At 39.4% G+C, this 15,963-nt stretch overlaps 2 protein-coding genes across 2 annotated transcripts in view; one reads left to right on the top strand and one right to left on the bottom strand.

Annotated features, from left to right (window-relative positions):
- Positions 1-2,993, bottom strand: part of LOC104946313 (guanine nucleotide-binding protein subunit beta-5-like) — an 8,878-nt gene extending 5,885 nt beyond the window's left edge. Inside the window, exons 1-3 of the mRNA XM_010772101.1 lie at positions 2,688-2,993; positions 399-535; positions 229-309 (exon numbers count right to left, since the gene is read on the bottom strand). Of these exons, the coding sequence (XP_010770403.1) occupies positions 229-309; positions 399-535; positions 2,688-2,799 (330 nt within the window). The 5' untranslated portion in view covers positions 2,800-2,993. The remainder of the gene's footprint in view (positions 1-228; positions 310-398; positions 536-2,687) is intronic.
- A 1,112-nt stretch (positions 2,994-4,105) lies between these two features.
- LOC104946314 (unconventional myosin-Va-like) lies at positions 4,106-15,266 on the top strand. The gene is made up of 5 exons (XM_010772102.1): positions 4,106-4,118; positions 8,812-8,821; positions 11,633-11,779; positions 14,294-14,419; positions 15,141-15,266. The coding sequence occupies exons 3-5, from the start codon at positions 11,669-11,671 to the stop codon at positions 15,264-15,266; spliced, it is 363 nt and encodes a 120-aa protein (XP_010770404.1). The 5' UTR covers positions 4,106-4,118; positions 8,812-8,821; positions 11,633-11,668.
- Positions 15,267-15,963: the final 697 nt, after the last annotated feature.

The raw sequence follows: 15,963 nt of genomic DNA on the forward strand, positions 1-15,963 counted from the left end.
AGTCTTTTTTACAGGTAGACACCTTCGCCACCGCGACATTTTTCGGTTGACTGGTTTAGTAGGACTAGTAGGCCTGGCCGATTTTTTTTCATTGGTCAAAGCACTTCAGATATTCATTGCTATCGGGATGTTAAGAGCATTCCATGGAATATAATAAAAAGTGTATCTGAAAGAAATTACATACCCCACCTTTAATTAATAGAAGTTATTATACAAATGAATTCCCACACCCATCCACACAAAAGCACCACACAGACGTCTACTCACCTTATTCAGAGTGAATCCATCCCAGACAATCACTTTGCCATCCTAGATAAGAGAAGAAAATCCATATTAAAAAAGAAGAAGTCTTACAGCATAAAATGAACATGTGTGTGTGCAGGAGTGCGTGTGTTTACCTGTGAAGAGCTGACTATCCGACGTTTGTCTTTACACCAGTCCATGCACAGCACCTTGTTCCCGTGACCCTTCAGCACACGTCTGGTCTTTATGGCGAGAGCGCCCAGCACCTCCACCTTCTCTGCCACCTGGTTTACTGAAGAAACAGAGCTTCATTCAATACCTTACTATAATACACAGTAAACTCAAAGTGTCTGTCTGTGTTAAACAGAGGAGGGAAGTGTTGGGGAATAATTTGCCCTGCATGCCCTCCTTCGCCCTCTGACGCAGCAGACCAACCTTAAGGAGGGGCTGCCCTAGCATATTGTTGATGTTGCCATTTTGTGACCGGGAGATAGTTATTGTTGTGGGACACCTGGAACACATCCTTCTCGGGGTTCCCGAGCCATAAGCGACAACAAATGTGATTCAGTGTCCTCAGCTGTTTAGTCTATCTTTTGAAGAATGTTGATTATTACACTCTGAACTAGTTAAAACCTCGAGCTACAGGAGGGTTCTTCAGAATTGATTGTGGCATCTCAAACGTGTGGTCAACTCGGGGCCCGTGACATGTCTTGTGAATTCTCAGTCAGTGTTTGCCATCAAAGCTCCAGCTCTCCTCGTGTCTCTCTGAGTCCTGACTCCAATTGCTTCAGAAGTTTCCCCCACAGGAAGTAGTGTAGTACAAATACTTCGTTACTCTACTTAAGTCCATTTTTCTGGTATCGGTACTTTACTCCACTACTTATTTTTCTGACGACTTTTTACTTTTACTTCTTACATTTTGAACACAAATACCTGTACTTTCTACTTCTTACATTTTCCAAACAAGCTGGTTCCTTTAGTTTTAATCTGCGTTTGGTGGCGTGATCATTATTATTTAGAGTCATTGCGTGCCTATTGATTTGAACACGATCCGTGTATCCATCATTTCCTGGTCTTCTCTAAACAAGAGGGACCAATTAAAACTTTGTCATGTTGCCGTTGTTCAGCATGGAAACGTTCGTTATGTAACAATGATATTATTGTTCTATTCATATAAAGGGAGGTCAGGTACTCTTTAAAACAGCTGCTAGTTATGGGTACTTTTTAATTAAGTACATTTCAAAGCCTCTTTACTTTTACTTGAGTAAAGAAGTTTAGTCAGTACTTCTACTTTTACCAGAGTATTTTTAAACACGAGTACCTGTACTTCTACTTGAGTAAAGGATGTGTGTACTTTTACCTTCTCTGGTGTTAAATCATTTTATAAGATGTTACATTTATAGTAAAGATGTTTGAACGTGTTAGCTGCATATAATGTCTCTGCGTACAGTAGAAGCTAATTTTAACTATTTTCTAAACAGCAGGCAGGCTAATCTTTGAAAATAATATGATCTTTCAAAGGTTTTGTGTGTAAAGTAGTTGTTCTGAAAAGTAAATAGTTAAAAGTTAAATATTATGCATACTGCTTTTATTATTCATATTAATCACTTTCAGTTGCTTTTATTTAACTATACATACTATTTAATATTATTTATTGTTATTTTTAAGTGTTTTATTTACCCATCTTCACATTTATAGTGGTTTTTGTTTTAAACATGTATTCAATTTACTGTATTGCTTAGCGATGTAAACAAAACACAAGGCTCCATGATAGAAATAATCAAAATCTTACTAAAAATATCATCAGCAAACTCAAAGTATGACTGCTAAATGGTGTCTTCCTGTGCTTCATCATTTTATAAGATGATACATTTATAGTAGAGATGTTTAAACGTGTTAGCAGCATTTAATGTATCTGCGTAGAAGCTTATTTGACCTATACGTTATATACTGCCAGGCTGGCTTCTGATAGCAAATAAAGATAGAAACACTTATTCTAAGGAGTATGGAGACCTTCTGTTCCTGCTTCAGTATTAAAAGTGCACATGCTGCAAATATGGTTACTGATTTTAATATTATTATCTGTTTAAACCTATTTTTATGTTATTTCTAAGTGTTTTATTTTCCATCCTGGATTTCTATTCGTGTTTTAATTAATACATGTATCCTATGTCCATTTAACTTTATTGTTTAGCATTTCTTGCACGTAAAATGCTATACAAATACATATTATATATATAGTCAAACATCCCACCACGATTGTGCACAATCTCATCCTCATCACTAAACAGACACAAAAAGGCTATACTTTTAAAATAAGAACATGGAGTTAGCTTTCTATGCAAACAAAACCTAATGCTAGGCCTACGTGTTAAAACGAAGAGTGAGGCGGTTTTAGATGCAGTGTACAGCAGGAGTAAAGGTAGTTTTTATCGGGCACTCACACTCGATGTCACTGAGCTTCCCCCGCTCCTCCTCGAGCTTCTTCTTCAGAGTCTCGCTCTCCTTCTTCAGGCTCGCGACCGACTCTCCCGCCGTGAGCCCCGCGCAGGCCATCTTTGAGAAAAACAACACACACTGTTAGAGGACGAGGGAGACGAAGGGTGGAGAAACTCTGCAGAAACAGCCAAATGTGACGAATGCTGTTAAAGGGATTTGGAAAGATTCGCCTAGAGACAGTGATGCTGCGCCGGCCGCGCGTGTCACTCTGACAGCTCGCGCTCTGTTAGTCTCCCCCCTCCTTCTCCATCCTCCATCCTCCACATTCAGATACATTAACAGGCACCACACGCATTTGGAGACACTGCTGCAGCATTGGTCTTCCACATTATCTCCAAATTAAATCATTTTTAAGAACAATGGATCGCTTTTCTGACCATTGAGCATCATATAGCCTTTTTTTTAATTATGTTTTCTAAATCTTACACCACTGCTGTGTTTCGTAAATTGTAGCAATTGTACTAATTGTGTGTGAACCAATCTTTAGTTATATACATACAAATACAAAAGTTGTTATACTGTGCCATATTAATATTGACACGCATATCAAACATACATTGTGATTATTATAATTTAAAACAGATTACATTTTTGCTCACTAATGAAATTGCATAATTATCAAGTTGCCCTTTTCTGCAGGGTAAGGATTTCAGCTGTAGCATTTTGTGTGAAATTAAAATAATCAATGCATTGATACAAACAAATAGTTCCTTTATATTTATATTTGATTGACAATAATGTCAAAGGGATTATTATTTAAGTCAATCTAAAATACCTTTGACAGAGAACACATTGTCTGCATTTGTAGATTTCAAGTTTATCTTCAAATGATGAGCTATATTTTATTCACAATTATTATGTAACTTGCTATTTTTCTATACGGCTATTCCACACTTCAATCAATTTTTTTTAAGGTAGCACCCAGTAAGTTGTTGACAAAAACACAGATCATGAGGGGGTTGAATAGCATGCATCTCTCTCTTCAAGGACCCCATGACTTCCTGTGTGACTGTGTTTGAGTGTGGGTGTGTTGAAGCTAAAACAGCTGCATGTCAAAAGGTGCTGCTGAGTGTCAGTGCAAAGCGTTAGTGTGATCCTCATCAAGTAAAGATACCCTTCAAGTGTAGAAGCTTTGCAACTGCATGCCTTACATATTGCTGTTATACCATTACATATGTTCATATATAAACTTAAAGGCACGATGCAGGTATTTTAGGGACAAAGGGTTGGGTTTGTAGGGATTGAATCTATTTTACCTACTTTTCAGTAAATAAATATCTTCTTATAATTACATCCACACTAACGTACACAAAGCAGTGTTAGAGACACTGCAGACATTGGTCCAATCTGCAATGAATTGGCAGCTGATGAGAAACCTAAAGGAACACGTACCACTTCCACACAGAAGGAGCAGTAGTTGATGGCCTCGGTCTTAATGTAGATGTTCATGAGAGGACTGGCTTTCCCGCAGCACTCGCAGGGGCCAAAGGTGGCCGCTACGAACGTCTGGTCACACATGGCTGCAGATGATCAGCAACACACCCTGTGGAACACACACACACACACACACACACACACACACAGAGAATCATGTAATCTGCTAGCTAGACTATACAGGTAGTTTATCTGGTTTATTCAGACTCTTGAATTCAGTACCCTGCAGTCACCACTTTGTGTGTGTGTGTGTGTGTGTGTGTGTGTGTGTGTGTGTGTGTGTGTGTGTGTGTGTGTGTGAGAGAGATGTTGACACCGTGGCTCCGGGTCAGGGAGTCTTCCAAAAAAAACTTTAAAAAATGCATTACAGTGAAGTATCCAAAGCCTTTAAACCGCCTGCATGCCGATTCACAAACATATACAATAATTAATTTTGTATTTAATTACCAAGCAACACAAATGTGCAAAGTATTTCAAACATGTTCAATAGTGAGTTTAACGCTTGAGTTGTCCCACACAATGTAAAACATGTCATTGTTGTACACAAAAACACATTTTTATTTTTAAATGATTTAATGTGAGTTTCTGGCAGTCCCTAGCTTTTTATTTTATCTTAAAGATAAGTGAATGAAAGTATTGCTTTAAATGACTGGAGGTGGCTTCAGTATGGCGGCATTTTAGACAGATAATAATGGAAATAGATGTGTAACAGAGAGATGGCCTCTTCATCAGAGAAGTAAATGACTCATCACCGTGAATATGATTAAAGACAAACAGAAAGAGTTTGCATTCTCTAAATATGTGTCTATAACCTCTAACGATTATGTAATGAAGTTGGAAAAACATGTTTTGGTATTTCTTTGATCAGTGTTAATAAGATGTTTCTGCATTAGAAACAGTTTGAAAGTCTTTGAAAACGTTTCTATAAAACAATCTATGTGTTTCTCCGTGAAGCTGCTCACAGTGTGGCACGGCCTCTGACAGCAGTCCACTGTGTAATTATTTTGGACCAAATTACTTATCGAGTGCGCATCTTCCTGATGAAACCGGCTATTTCCTGCAGCCTGCAGGTCATCTGTCATCCCCAGCTTCATACTTCCCTTATAGGAATGGTTTGTCTCTACTGTAATCACTGTGGAGCCAGGCTAACGAAAGTATAACCCCTCTTTTAAGAAAAAAAGGAAAGAAAAGGAAGAAAACAGAGGGTAACAGTGGGCTGAGATCTATTTTTCAAATCCAAAGGTAAATGTTGTGACAGGCTGACTGGATCTCTGTCTCTACCTGTTTGCTTCCACTCTGCTGGCCTCTGATCTATGGGGAACACAGACCAGTTTGCTCTCTCTGTAATCATCCCATAGATTTCATTTATTCACATGCTACACCCGCTTTTCATGCATGCATAATTGCGCAATAAAAGCGAAGTGTGTGCATGTGTGCAATCAGAGTGTGATGACAATTTCAAAACAATTAGACAAATTAACATTACCCTACCAATTACACAGGACAGTGTGTGTGTGTGTGTGCGTGTGTGTGTGTGTGTGTGTGTGTGTGTGTGTGTGTGTGTGTGTGTGTGTGTGTGTGTGTGTGTGTGTGACAGTGGCCGGCCCTGCGGCTACAGAGCAGCTCTAATTTGCATGCTAATGATGTGATAAACAGAAGGCCTGCTGGATGTACAGTATCACAACAACAGGCTGTGATTGAGCAGGAGTCTGATCCAGGATCAGAGCAGAAGATATATCAGCCACTTTCTTATTGACTCTCTTATTAATCTACAACTGTTCTTTACCTTTCCTTATTAAATAAAAAAGAAAGGCCAATGTTTGAGTGAGCTGGCTTTATAATCCTAAATGGTCAATCTTGTTTGGAGATGATTCAATTCAACACAAATATAGATAGGTATACTATACATATATGGACCAGGTAAAATGTTCTTATCAAGTTATGATGTAGTATGTTTCATTTTATAATTACATGTTAAAACATCCAATTATTTCATACATTATTATAATTAATTAATTAATTAATAATACAATACAATTAAATATTAGTTATACAAATTAAAGCTTTTTGAAAGAAAACTGGTTTTATTTTTCCTTCCAAAGAAATAACAGTTTTATTAAAATGACTACAAGTCATCCTACTTTAATAGCACTTGTTTTGGGATTGACCATAAAGCAGCCTGGCTAATATGTGGTCCTTTGATTCATTTACTGAAAATGTTCCAAGTTGAATGTTCTCAGAAGAGTCACAGACAGATGATGTACACTGAGTAGGTACAGGAACACACTGTGGAGCCCTGCACACACACTGATCTCTGCAGCACAGTGTGTGTGTCACTCAGAGGACAGTCTCTGAGGATCTGCTCCAAGCGGCTCTGACCGACTCAGATGTTGGTTGTTTGTGAACGAAAACCTTACTTTTCACCTCCTGCACCCATTACTCTTTGATCCTCAACCACACACACACACACACACACACACACACACACACACACACACACACACACACACACACACACACACACACACCACACACACACACACCAGCTCCCTGTGTGAGTCTCACCCCCAGCTGGACTCTGTGTTTTGGGTCAGCAACCCCTCAGTCCACACCATGCTAACAGGATTAGCTCCTCCTTTACATGCTTTGATTCCTCTGCTCCTCACAGGCCGCAATTCTGAGCAGGCCCCCCGCCCCGCTGAGGCGACGCCATTTTGATTTAAGCCAGCAGGTAGGTGAGTGGCACCAGAACCCCCGTCTGCCGCACATGTTTCTGATCCATGTACAAACAAATGTATCATGCTGCTGATGGACGTACGTTACAAAATAAACTTCTCTTCATTCTCTTCTTCAGAGGTGAATCATTGAAAGCCTTTCTGGGCAACATAAAACAGAAACATATTGAAGCTGTAATTGTCAGTGTCATGGAGCTTAAACAGATTGTTCTATCTCTGGTGTCAGTGACATGTTTACAATCTTTAATTATTTCAGGCTCCAAATTCAGAACATCCCATCATTCAAAACACACTCCCACTTCAATCAATCCACGAGACCCGCAGAATACCAAAACACACAGCGTTTTATTTGTTTCCGAGCAGCGCTGTAAAACTGTCTGTAGGCTCTTCTGGGCGTCCAGAATGAAAGGTTAAAGGAGCAATAAAAGTTACAGCATTGGCATTTTATAAAATCATCTGTTTGCAACCGCTTTTACCAACAATTGGCAAACAAAATGGCAGCTTTGCTTGCTGTGTGTGTGGCGGAAAAAACAGGTTTTGTTCTGAGACACTTGAGGTACACTGTGTTTACGGCAGAAATTAAATTGTTACTTTATTTAATATGATAAAAGTGATGGAAAAACAATGTCCTTTATTATAAAATCATCTCCTTATGCAGAACAGTGACACCTTTCATTACTCCCTGTGGAAACATACAATTCTAATAAAGATCACAAAATACAGATATGGAATAGGTTATAATAATATATAAACATTATTTTACCTGAATATTTTGTATTATTGTTCAATCAAAAAGGTGATTATATCAATAAATGACATTGAATTCACATCGTCTTTTAATTAAAACTGTATGCAGTATTTGGATACGTTCTAGAAGTGAGCTTTGATTTCAGAAAGCAACTCATATATTCATAATAATAATTGTCATTATTATATAATAATATAATAATAATACTAACTTTATTAATGTTTTCATAATGATAATAGTAATAATAATAATTATTATTATTAAGATGCTTTAAATAAGCCACACATGTTGTATTTATCGTCCCAGCGATCATCTGTTGTCAGTGTGTAAGCCCTCTCTGCTGTATCTCTCCTGAGTGAGCGGGCTGCAGCTATGGAGGTGTATGTATGTAATGTATGTATCATGTGTATGTACATGTATGTATGTATATGGAGCTGCAGCTATGGAGGTGTCACAGACAGATCATCCAGCTGAGGAATGAAATGGTGCTGCAGGAGCCTGCATGCACCTCCTCTGGACAATAACAGGTTTTGGTATCAGAATTCGTAGCACAGAGTTTATATTGGGTTATGGTCACACAGGGATTTTTGTTGGAATCTAGACTCATCCTGCTCCAGAGCTTGGAACAGCCCAAGCTCCAGACGTAGCCGATGTCCGCATTGTTTTTATCAGAATCACAATTCCTTTATTCGTCTCGCAGAGGGAACATTTACATTGTTACAGCAGTATAGATAGAGATGAAAAATACAAATAACACACTATTAGATGCTAACCCTAACCCACATAGTATTTAAAATTAAATAATAAATACAAATTTACAGAATTACAAATTCAGGGTAAGTCAGCTTATTTGTAAAACAACCAACATGATCCAAACTCATATCAAATCACCAAAACATGATTTATTTGACTCTATAGTTACTACTATACATATGCACCCAATTCAATTCTGATTCAGGCATTTATTATTGGACGCTTCCTTGAATTATTATTATTATTATTATTAGTATACCTATATGAGTATGATGGTGCATACAGATAGAGAGAGGGACGGGGAGGTGGATGTGCTCCCATGTGTTAGGAGAGTTGAAGTTACTACTGGGAGGCATTTTGGAATGGAGCTGAGCGCAGACCGTGGCTAACAGCTTTAACACCAGCAGCACCATGTGTGGTCCCTGTGGAATCCTGAGAGTGTGTGTGTACCAGAGAAATGGATCGCATGTGTGTTTTAACCTGTACCTGTGTATTTAATTGAAGGATGTAAGGTAACAAGTGTGTCAGTGGTGTTCGGTTTAGAATTCAACTCAACATCAGTGCAGTTATCCCGAGGGTCCGTCAGAGCTGTGAATCGCTCCAGAGGCGCATTGCTACTGTATGGATGTCAGGATTTCAATGGCTACTGTTTTTGGACTAAAATGCATACTGGCAGGTGTAGTGTGTGTGTGTGTGTGTGTGTGTTTTAACTTCTGACATCTGAGTGTAAATAGTAGCAAGTAAATTCTTCCAGGTAAGGTTTTTTAATTTTTTTCATAAAATCCTAAAATCAAGTAAATCCACAACGTTATGTTTATTAACGTTGTGCATTCAACGTTGGCCATTCCATTTTTATAATCTGAACAGTGATATAACATGACCAGACCTTTTTTTTTAGAGGATGTTTTCCTTTTCTGCAAGGAGCTACTGGTTTTGCCCACAAATAACCTGCTTAACACACCACACATTGCATGAGAGCTCGCGTCTTATGCAATGTACACTACTGATATGAAGGGGGTATGAAACATAATTTAGGCAATTCATGTTCAAGGCAAGGTTCTCTAATCGCATATCCGGTACAATATGCATTAGTGATGCACAGCTCTGCACTCATACAGCAATTACTGAACGCTCCATACATCAGGTTAGCACTTGTTAGCTGCTAGCATTCAGCTCAGTTGTCTCCATGGTGACGGTGCTGTGAATGAAATCCCTGATTCATGGATATGATCTGGAATCCATATCTAGAACCTTTAAGTCCTCCCTGCTGTAAATACCACCTCATCACAAACCCTGTGTACAAAACTTAGAACATGTGCTTTTCGTTATAAATTGTTAGTCTCCAGACGCAAGCTGAGATCCACCTTATGACCTCACTGACATCACCAAGGTTATTTCTCTCCTGACAAAGATCAATTAGAACAATAGAAAACCTTCTACAACTCACAAATGGAGGAGAACCCCTTTTTACAGAGATCCACCATTTTAGGAAAGATGCTGCAAAAACCTGGTCCATCCAATTCGATCTGTGCTGCAGCAAAACTGGCGCCTATGTGGGTGATTCTGCTGTAGGCGGAGAGTGAAGAATACATACAATTGTGAGGCATAATTCCATGCTCATCGCTCATACACAAGCAATTGGTTGTATGCTTTTTAGAGAGCCTGAATGGCTGCCTTTGTTGGATACCAATTTATCATGTGCCCGATTCTAGCATGAGAGGAAATGTGCTGCTTTTCCAGGGGACCCTCCGGAGTGCAGAGCTGCACAGCTGGCCTGTATAAGCTGCCCGAGACACTGACTGATTAACTTACTGCAGGTGCACCGCCTGCCTGCTCCCACTCAGCAGCAGTTGCTCTTCATCTCCATTTTGTTACAGAGCCTCTTGAAGGTGTTAACCACTGAGTTTGAGATGATCTTTTCAAGAGCACATTGTCTGTAATGTGTGTGTAATGCGATAAGTGGGAATGTCAAAGCTGTTTGGTGCAGTTGTATAGTTTAAACATGTTTTTTATCTGTGTGAGAAAGTGTGAATATATGACAGCCACCCATATCCTCTCCCCTGATTGCCAAGTCATATTCTTCCTAGGAACTGAATAGATCCAGCCTATAAATACTCTATCATCGTCCCACAGTCCCAACTTGTTCCTGACTTGAACTTTGTAAACCACTGCATGTATACCTCAAAGGTTTATAGACTCTCTCAGTGGTAGACTTGGATCCGAGGACTCCCATATGGAAACTGTTACACAGTTGCAAGAAACAGATTTGCTTTCAGCTCCCCTTTATGTGTGGAGGCAAGAGGGAATGGAGACAGAGGTCAATCACACGTTTTCCTGTGAACAGAGAAACCGAATGGCGTGGTGTACACCTATTCCTGAAGGCTTCATGGTGCGGTGTGCATGAGGAGGGGAGTAGTTTAGTAAATGGAGGCATTGAACCTGCACAAGTCAAGAGAAGCCTTTGTGTGGTCTCTTTCCAACACCTTACATCTGGATTACACACAAATACAAGCTCAAAATAACACACATGCTCCTTCTGAGAACATACCCCTAGTCCTTCTTACAGATCTGGCCCAATATTGAAATAATTAACTGCTGATTTCCCCCAAAAATAAAAAGTTCCCTTTGCAGTTTTATTTTACACTGGCATGTGTGTAATGGCGCTTTTCCACTGCAGGACCTAGCACGGCTTAGTACGGTATGGTGAGGCTTTGGTAGACCAGGCTCACTTTATGCTGCGTTTCCATTACAGTTTAGGAACTGGGGTAGTAACTATAGTAACGCAGTTCGGCGGGCGGAGCGACGCTGCATAAAACTGCCGTGACGTTATCTTCAATGCGAACCACAAAACCATAACATCAGCCGTTAGCTGTTAGCACTCAGAGCTCACAGCTCCTCATATCTGTTCAGAAACTAGAGGAAAGTTAAACAAGTACAAACCACAGACTGTCTGTTTCATGGCGAATACAGTCGCTGGTTTATTTATGTCTGTAGGCCGTTGTTTTGAGTGTGGACGGAGCATATAAAACGTTAGCTTAGCCGATCTCCCATTCAGAAAACACGCATTATAAAAGGTTTTTCGCCTGCCGTCTGTCTGCAGACCTAATGCGTGTTTTCTGAATGGGAGATCGGCTAAGCTAACGTTTTATATGCTCCGTCCACACTCAANTATTGTTTGATGCAAGTACACAGTTTAATCCCCTCGTGTGTGTGTGTGTGCGTGCAGCATGTGTTCAAGCTGGAGCAGGAGGAGTACATGAGGGAGCAGATCCCTTGGACTCTGATCGACTTCTACGATAATCAGCCCTGCATCAACCTCATAGAAGCTAAGATGGGCATCCTGGACCTGCTGGACGAGGAGTGCAAGGTACTACTTTATCCAAGCCAGTACATCATATTAGGGCTACCCGAATATCCGAATATTCCTTAGTTGGAGTACTATTCGGGTTTCAATTTCGTTATTCGGATATTCTTTTTTAATTTATTTAAATCTCCAATATCAACGTAAGAGCTTGTGCCTCTTCGGGGGGTGCCAACACTTAACCATAAACGTTATCGTTTACTTTCTCCGTCTTTATATGTAGATATTACTTTTCTCCATTAATCTCCGTCACGTTGTTTCCATAGCAACAACAACTTCCTGTCAACAGCGCTAACTCAAACCTACAAAATAGAAAGCCAAGCCAAATTACACTTAAGACATATGCAACTGCAACGAAAGTAACACACACAATGCAATATCCTTTTCAATTTCAAAGAACACAAATTGGGTTATTTACATTAACAAATAACTATAAAACAACAATACTGTAGAATAACAAAAAGAATGCCTTGAATAAACCGAAATACACGTTTCCAAGCGGTTCGCTGCTGATTACTACGCACCCCCCCCGTGCGCGGAACGAATATTCGCTGCTGATTACTACCGAATATCCGGAGCCCGAAAAATGGTATTCGGGACAGCCCTACATCATATGTGGGGAAACAAGTAAGAGCAGTAAGTTTGATTCAATAAGGGGGTTCAAGAGAACAACTTAACACACTGTTTGTTAGGGTCAAGCTTTTTAAAATGTAACATTTAATTAAGTTACAGTTACCATTGGATATATTCAGGGCAAAAAGCGATTTTGAATTCATCAAAAAGTTAACAAATGTCCAGTTGAACTCAAGGAAGAACTGAATTGGTAGTTAAGGACACAAAACACTTTTTTGGCCAGAACATAATATGACAAATTCACACACATTTCTAGTCACATATAGTGATACATCTCAGATAGCCATAGAAATAAACTGCAACTTTGCTTCTTTGCGGAATAATACAACCACAAGGCAATCGTTTTTAATGTTTTGATTTAGGGGCAGGGAGAGTAAGATTATTTTCGGCTGCCCATGACTGATATTACTTTGATGCTTCTCACCATGATTGAAACACACTTTAGATGCAGAGAGATTTGTTTCCAGCACATGACAGACAGAGCAATGTGTTATTCCTATATCACGATTTATTTTAGAAAATCATTATATCTCCTTAAGGTCTTTCCTAAGAAATGCATTTCATCCGTTTGTTTTGTTTGCAAGACAGAAATATAAGGAATAAATGGCTTGGTCCTACTGTAAGTCTTCTAATCATTACTCTGTCTTTCAACAAGAGTCTGCATTGGCACACAAAGACAAATATATACATTTACATAAGTCTTGCTCACCTTCAGAATTAAAGTGAGTCCGAGCTGCATATTGAGCAGAGCATTGTGGGTGGTGGTTGAACTTCTCCCACGTTCTGCTTTACATTTTGTGACTGTCGAACTTCCAGTGCCTCCCACCACACTAGACCTGAACCTGAACACCTACAGAGTTCACCCGACTCTGAAACCCAGTATGAAACATTGACAACTTTATGGCAAACAAAATGAAACTAAACACGCTTTTTCAGTCGTAGTCAATTCACAGTTAGATGGCATGTTTTCATTGTGTTGTAATTGCTTTACACGACTATGGCTGACTCCCATTAGTAAACTAATACGTTGACTAATTGGTTGTTCATGTCGCAGTCAGCTGACTCTTTTTCTTGTTGATTTATAGTAATGTGTAATACTTATTATGCTGAATGACTCATTTCCAATACAAATATTCAGCACATCTCTGGTAGATGCACATTTTAAAGTGATTCTTTTGCATGATTGCTTGTTGAGAAACTCACATTTGTATACATAGTCATTTCATTTTGTGCATTTAAATGGCTAAAATCCCAAAGCTCCCTCCATAGGTGCTGCAGCACAGACAGTACGAGTAATATAAAGCACTTTATGAACAATCAAGCATGTGAACATGTCACGGTAGAGGCACAAAATAACAATTTTAAGAAACCTGAAAATGAGCATAATTGGGCCCCTTAAAGTTGAGAAAAGCCCCAAACACAACTTAAGCTAATGTTGGGCAAAGCTTTGGTTGAATGTAGATGAAATGTCGAGATCAAATTTAGCTTTTTGAGTTAATATTCAGGTGGAAACCAGTGTAGAGTTAAGGCAGTGCTTATATCTGCACCATCGACACACTTTCACAGCGGAGCAGGTTTACACACAATGCTGACGAATCTCTCTGTGGCTCTTAATGACTGCAAGGTCGTTTCACAAGCTGTTGACATTTGAGGTACTCCACATTGCTAACATATTTGCAAGGTAATGCAAACACAGAATGGACAACTGCTTTGTCTTGTTGGTGAAAAAAGAATCAGAAAAATACACTCTTGTGGGATGATATGTAATGTAATTACAATGCTTTAGATATGTTTAAATGTTCATAGTATTTCTGTATTTATAAGCAGATGCTTATACATATTTTCTTACCGTTTGTTTCCACTGTGTCTTCTCCCTTTCTCCACCAGATGCCCAAAGGTACAGATGATTCTTGGGCTCAGAAACTGTACAACACACACCTGAAGACCTGCTCCCTCTTTGAGAAGCCACGCATGTCCAACCGCGCCTTCATCATTGAACATTTTGCTGACAAGGTGGGCTGCAGTGACCAGACCTCATAGTGTTAAATGTGGTTGAGCTACTGAAGGAAAGCTCAGCAGAAAACAGATCGGCTGCTGCAGTGCTGGGGTTATTTTTAGCATTGCTCGAGGACAGATGACTTTTTGTTAATGTTGTCATTGTATTCACACTAAAAGCTTTACTGCAATGACATGTTTAGAGTACCGTACATGTGTTTGACTGGTTTAATCCAGTTTAATAAATAGGTTTCATATCGTTTCAAGAGTGTATGACTCAGTGTGACTTTTTATATCCCCACTATAAGGTTACATGATTAACAGGGGAAGTCTAACGTAGGCTTTCCAGTGAAGTCCCCCCACATTAAAATAGGATTCTTGGAGATATTTCTGACCAGACATTTGCAAGGGTTGATGTTATATTTAAAGACACGTGCAGTAAGAGTTCATATCTGCACATGAGCTAATGGGAAGGCTTTACTGTCACTGGTCAGATTAATAACCCGTTAAACCAAGAGATAGAAACCTTTACCTTTTTTATAAATGAAGCCTAAACATTAAGACTCTGTGAATACACACCTTTCTTTAAGTTGGATCACACTTACAAAAATTAATTACATTTTAAAATTAAAATGCAAGGGAGAGTAGCTAAACTGTCCTTTCTCATCAGAAATGAAAGACATGGATAAATCCCACTCTCTGGTTTTATAACACACACTGCTCTTTTGTTGCCGAGCAGGTGGAGTACCAGTGTGACGCTTTCCTGGAGAAGAACAAGGACACGGTAAACCAAGATCAGGTCAATGTGCTGAAGGCCAGCAAGGTGAGGAGTAAAGGCACACTTCTACATTATATATATTCATAAAACCACTATTAACATCTACATTTAAAGCCAGATCTTAACCAGATGTACGTGCAGAGCTTTTTGAACACTGTACAACTCGAATGCTATGAAGCGTCCACTGAGATCAAAGCCAAGAGGCCTGTAGCTAATGGATAGCTGGTGCACCTGGTGTGTGTGGGGGGAAATAAAGAAACACTGTAATGTGTAGTGAGCAGAAGTCCCATCTGCAGCCTCAGGAAAGCAGCGCCCTCCTCTGGCCATGTGGAGGTAGTGTTGACGTCAAAATGTATGAAAATTGGTCGATCCGAAAGAGAGGTTTAGGTTTTATTTAAAAGTCATAAACCGAGCTGAACACACACACAAACAGTAAGATGTAAAATAACATTAATATATAAATGAATGTAAACAAAAAAAACTAGAAGGCCCCTCTGCCTAAATGTGAAAGACTTATTAAGCCAAATTAGCAGTATGACTTCCAAATCCATGCGCATCAGTTGTATGTGTTCATGTGTAGACAAAATAGGGGCCTAAGCCTTTAAATCCTCATCGCTGTTTTATTACACACACACACACACACACACACACACACACACACACACACACACACACACACACACACACACACACACACACACACACACACACACACACACACAGAGGTTGAGCATTTTGGACAACACACACAACCTCAAAGTGACTATTGACTGTTCTCTTATAG

Source organism: Notothenia coriiceps, unplaced genomic scaffold (assembly GCF_000735185.1).
Source record: "Notothenia coriiceps isolate Sejong01 unplaced genomic scaffold, NC01 NC01_scaffold00010967, whole genome shotgun sequence".
Lineage (NCBI taxonomy): Eukaryota > Metazoa > Chordata > Actinopteri > Perciformes > Nototheniidae > Notothenia > Notothenia coriiceps.

Coding starts and splice junctions, on each gene's coding strand:
- LOC104946314 (XM_010772102.1), top strand. CDS start 11,669: ATGAGGGAGCAGATCCCTTGGACTCTGATCGACTTCTACGATAATCAG. Junction 11,780..14,293: donor TGCTGGACGAGGAGTGCAAG/GTACTACTTTAT, acceptor TTTCTCCACCAG/ATGCCCAAAGGTACAGATGA. Junction 14,420..15,140: donor TTGAACATTTTGCTGACAAG/GTGGGCTGCAGT, acceptor GTTGCCGAGCAG/GTGGAGTACCAGTGTGACGC.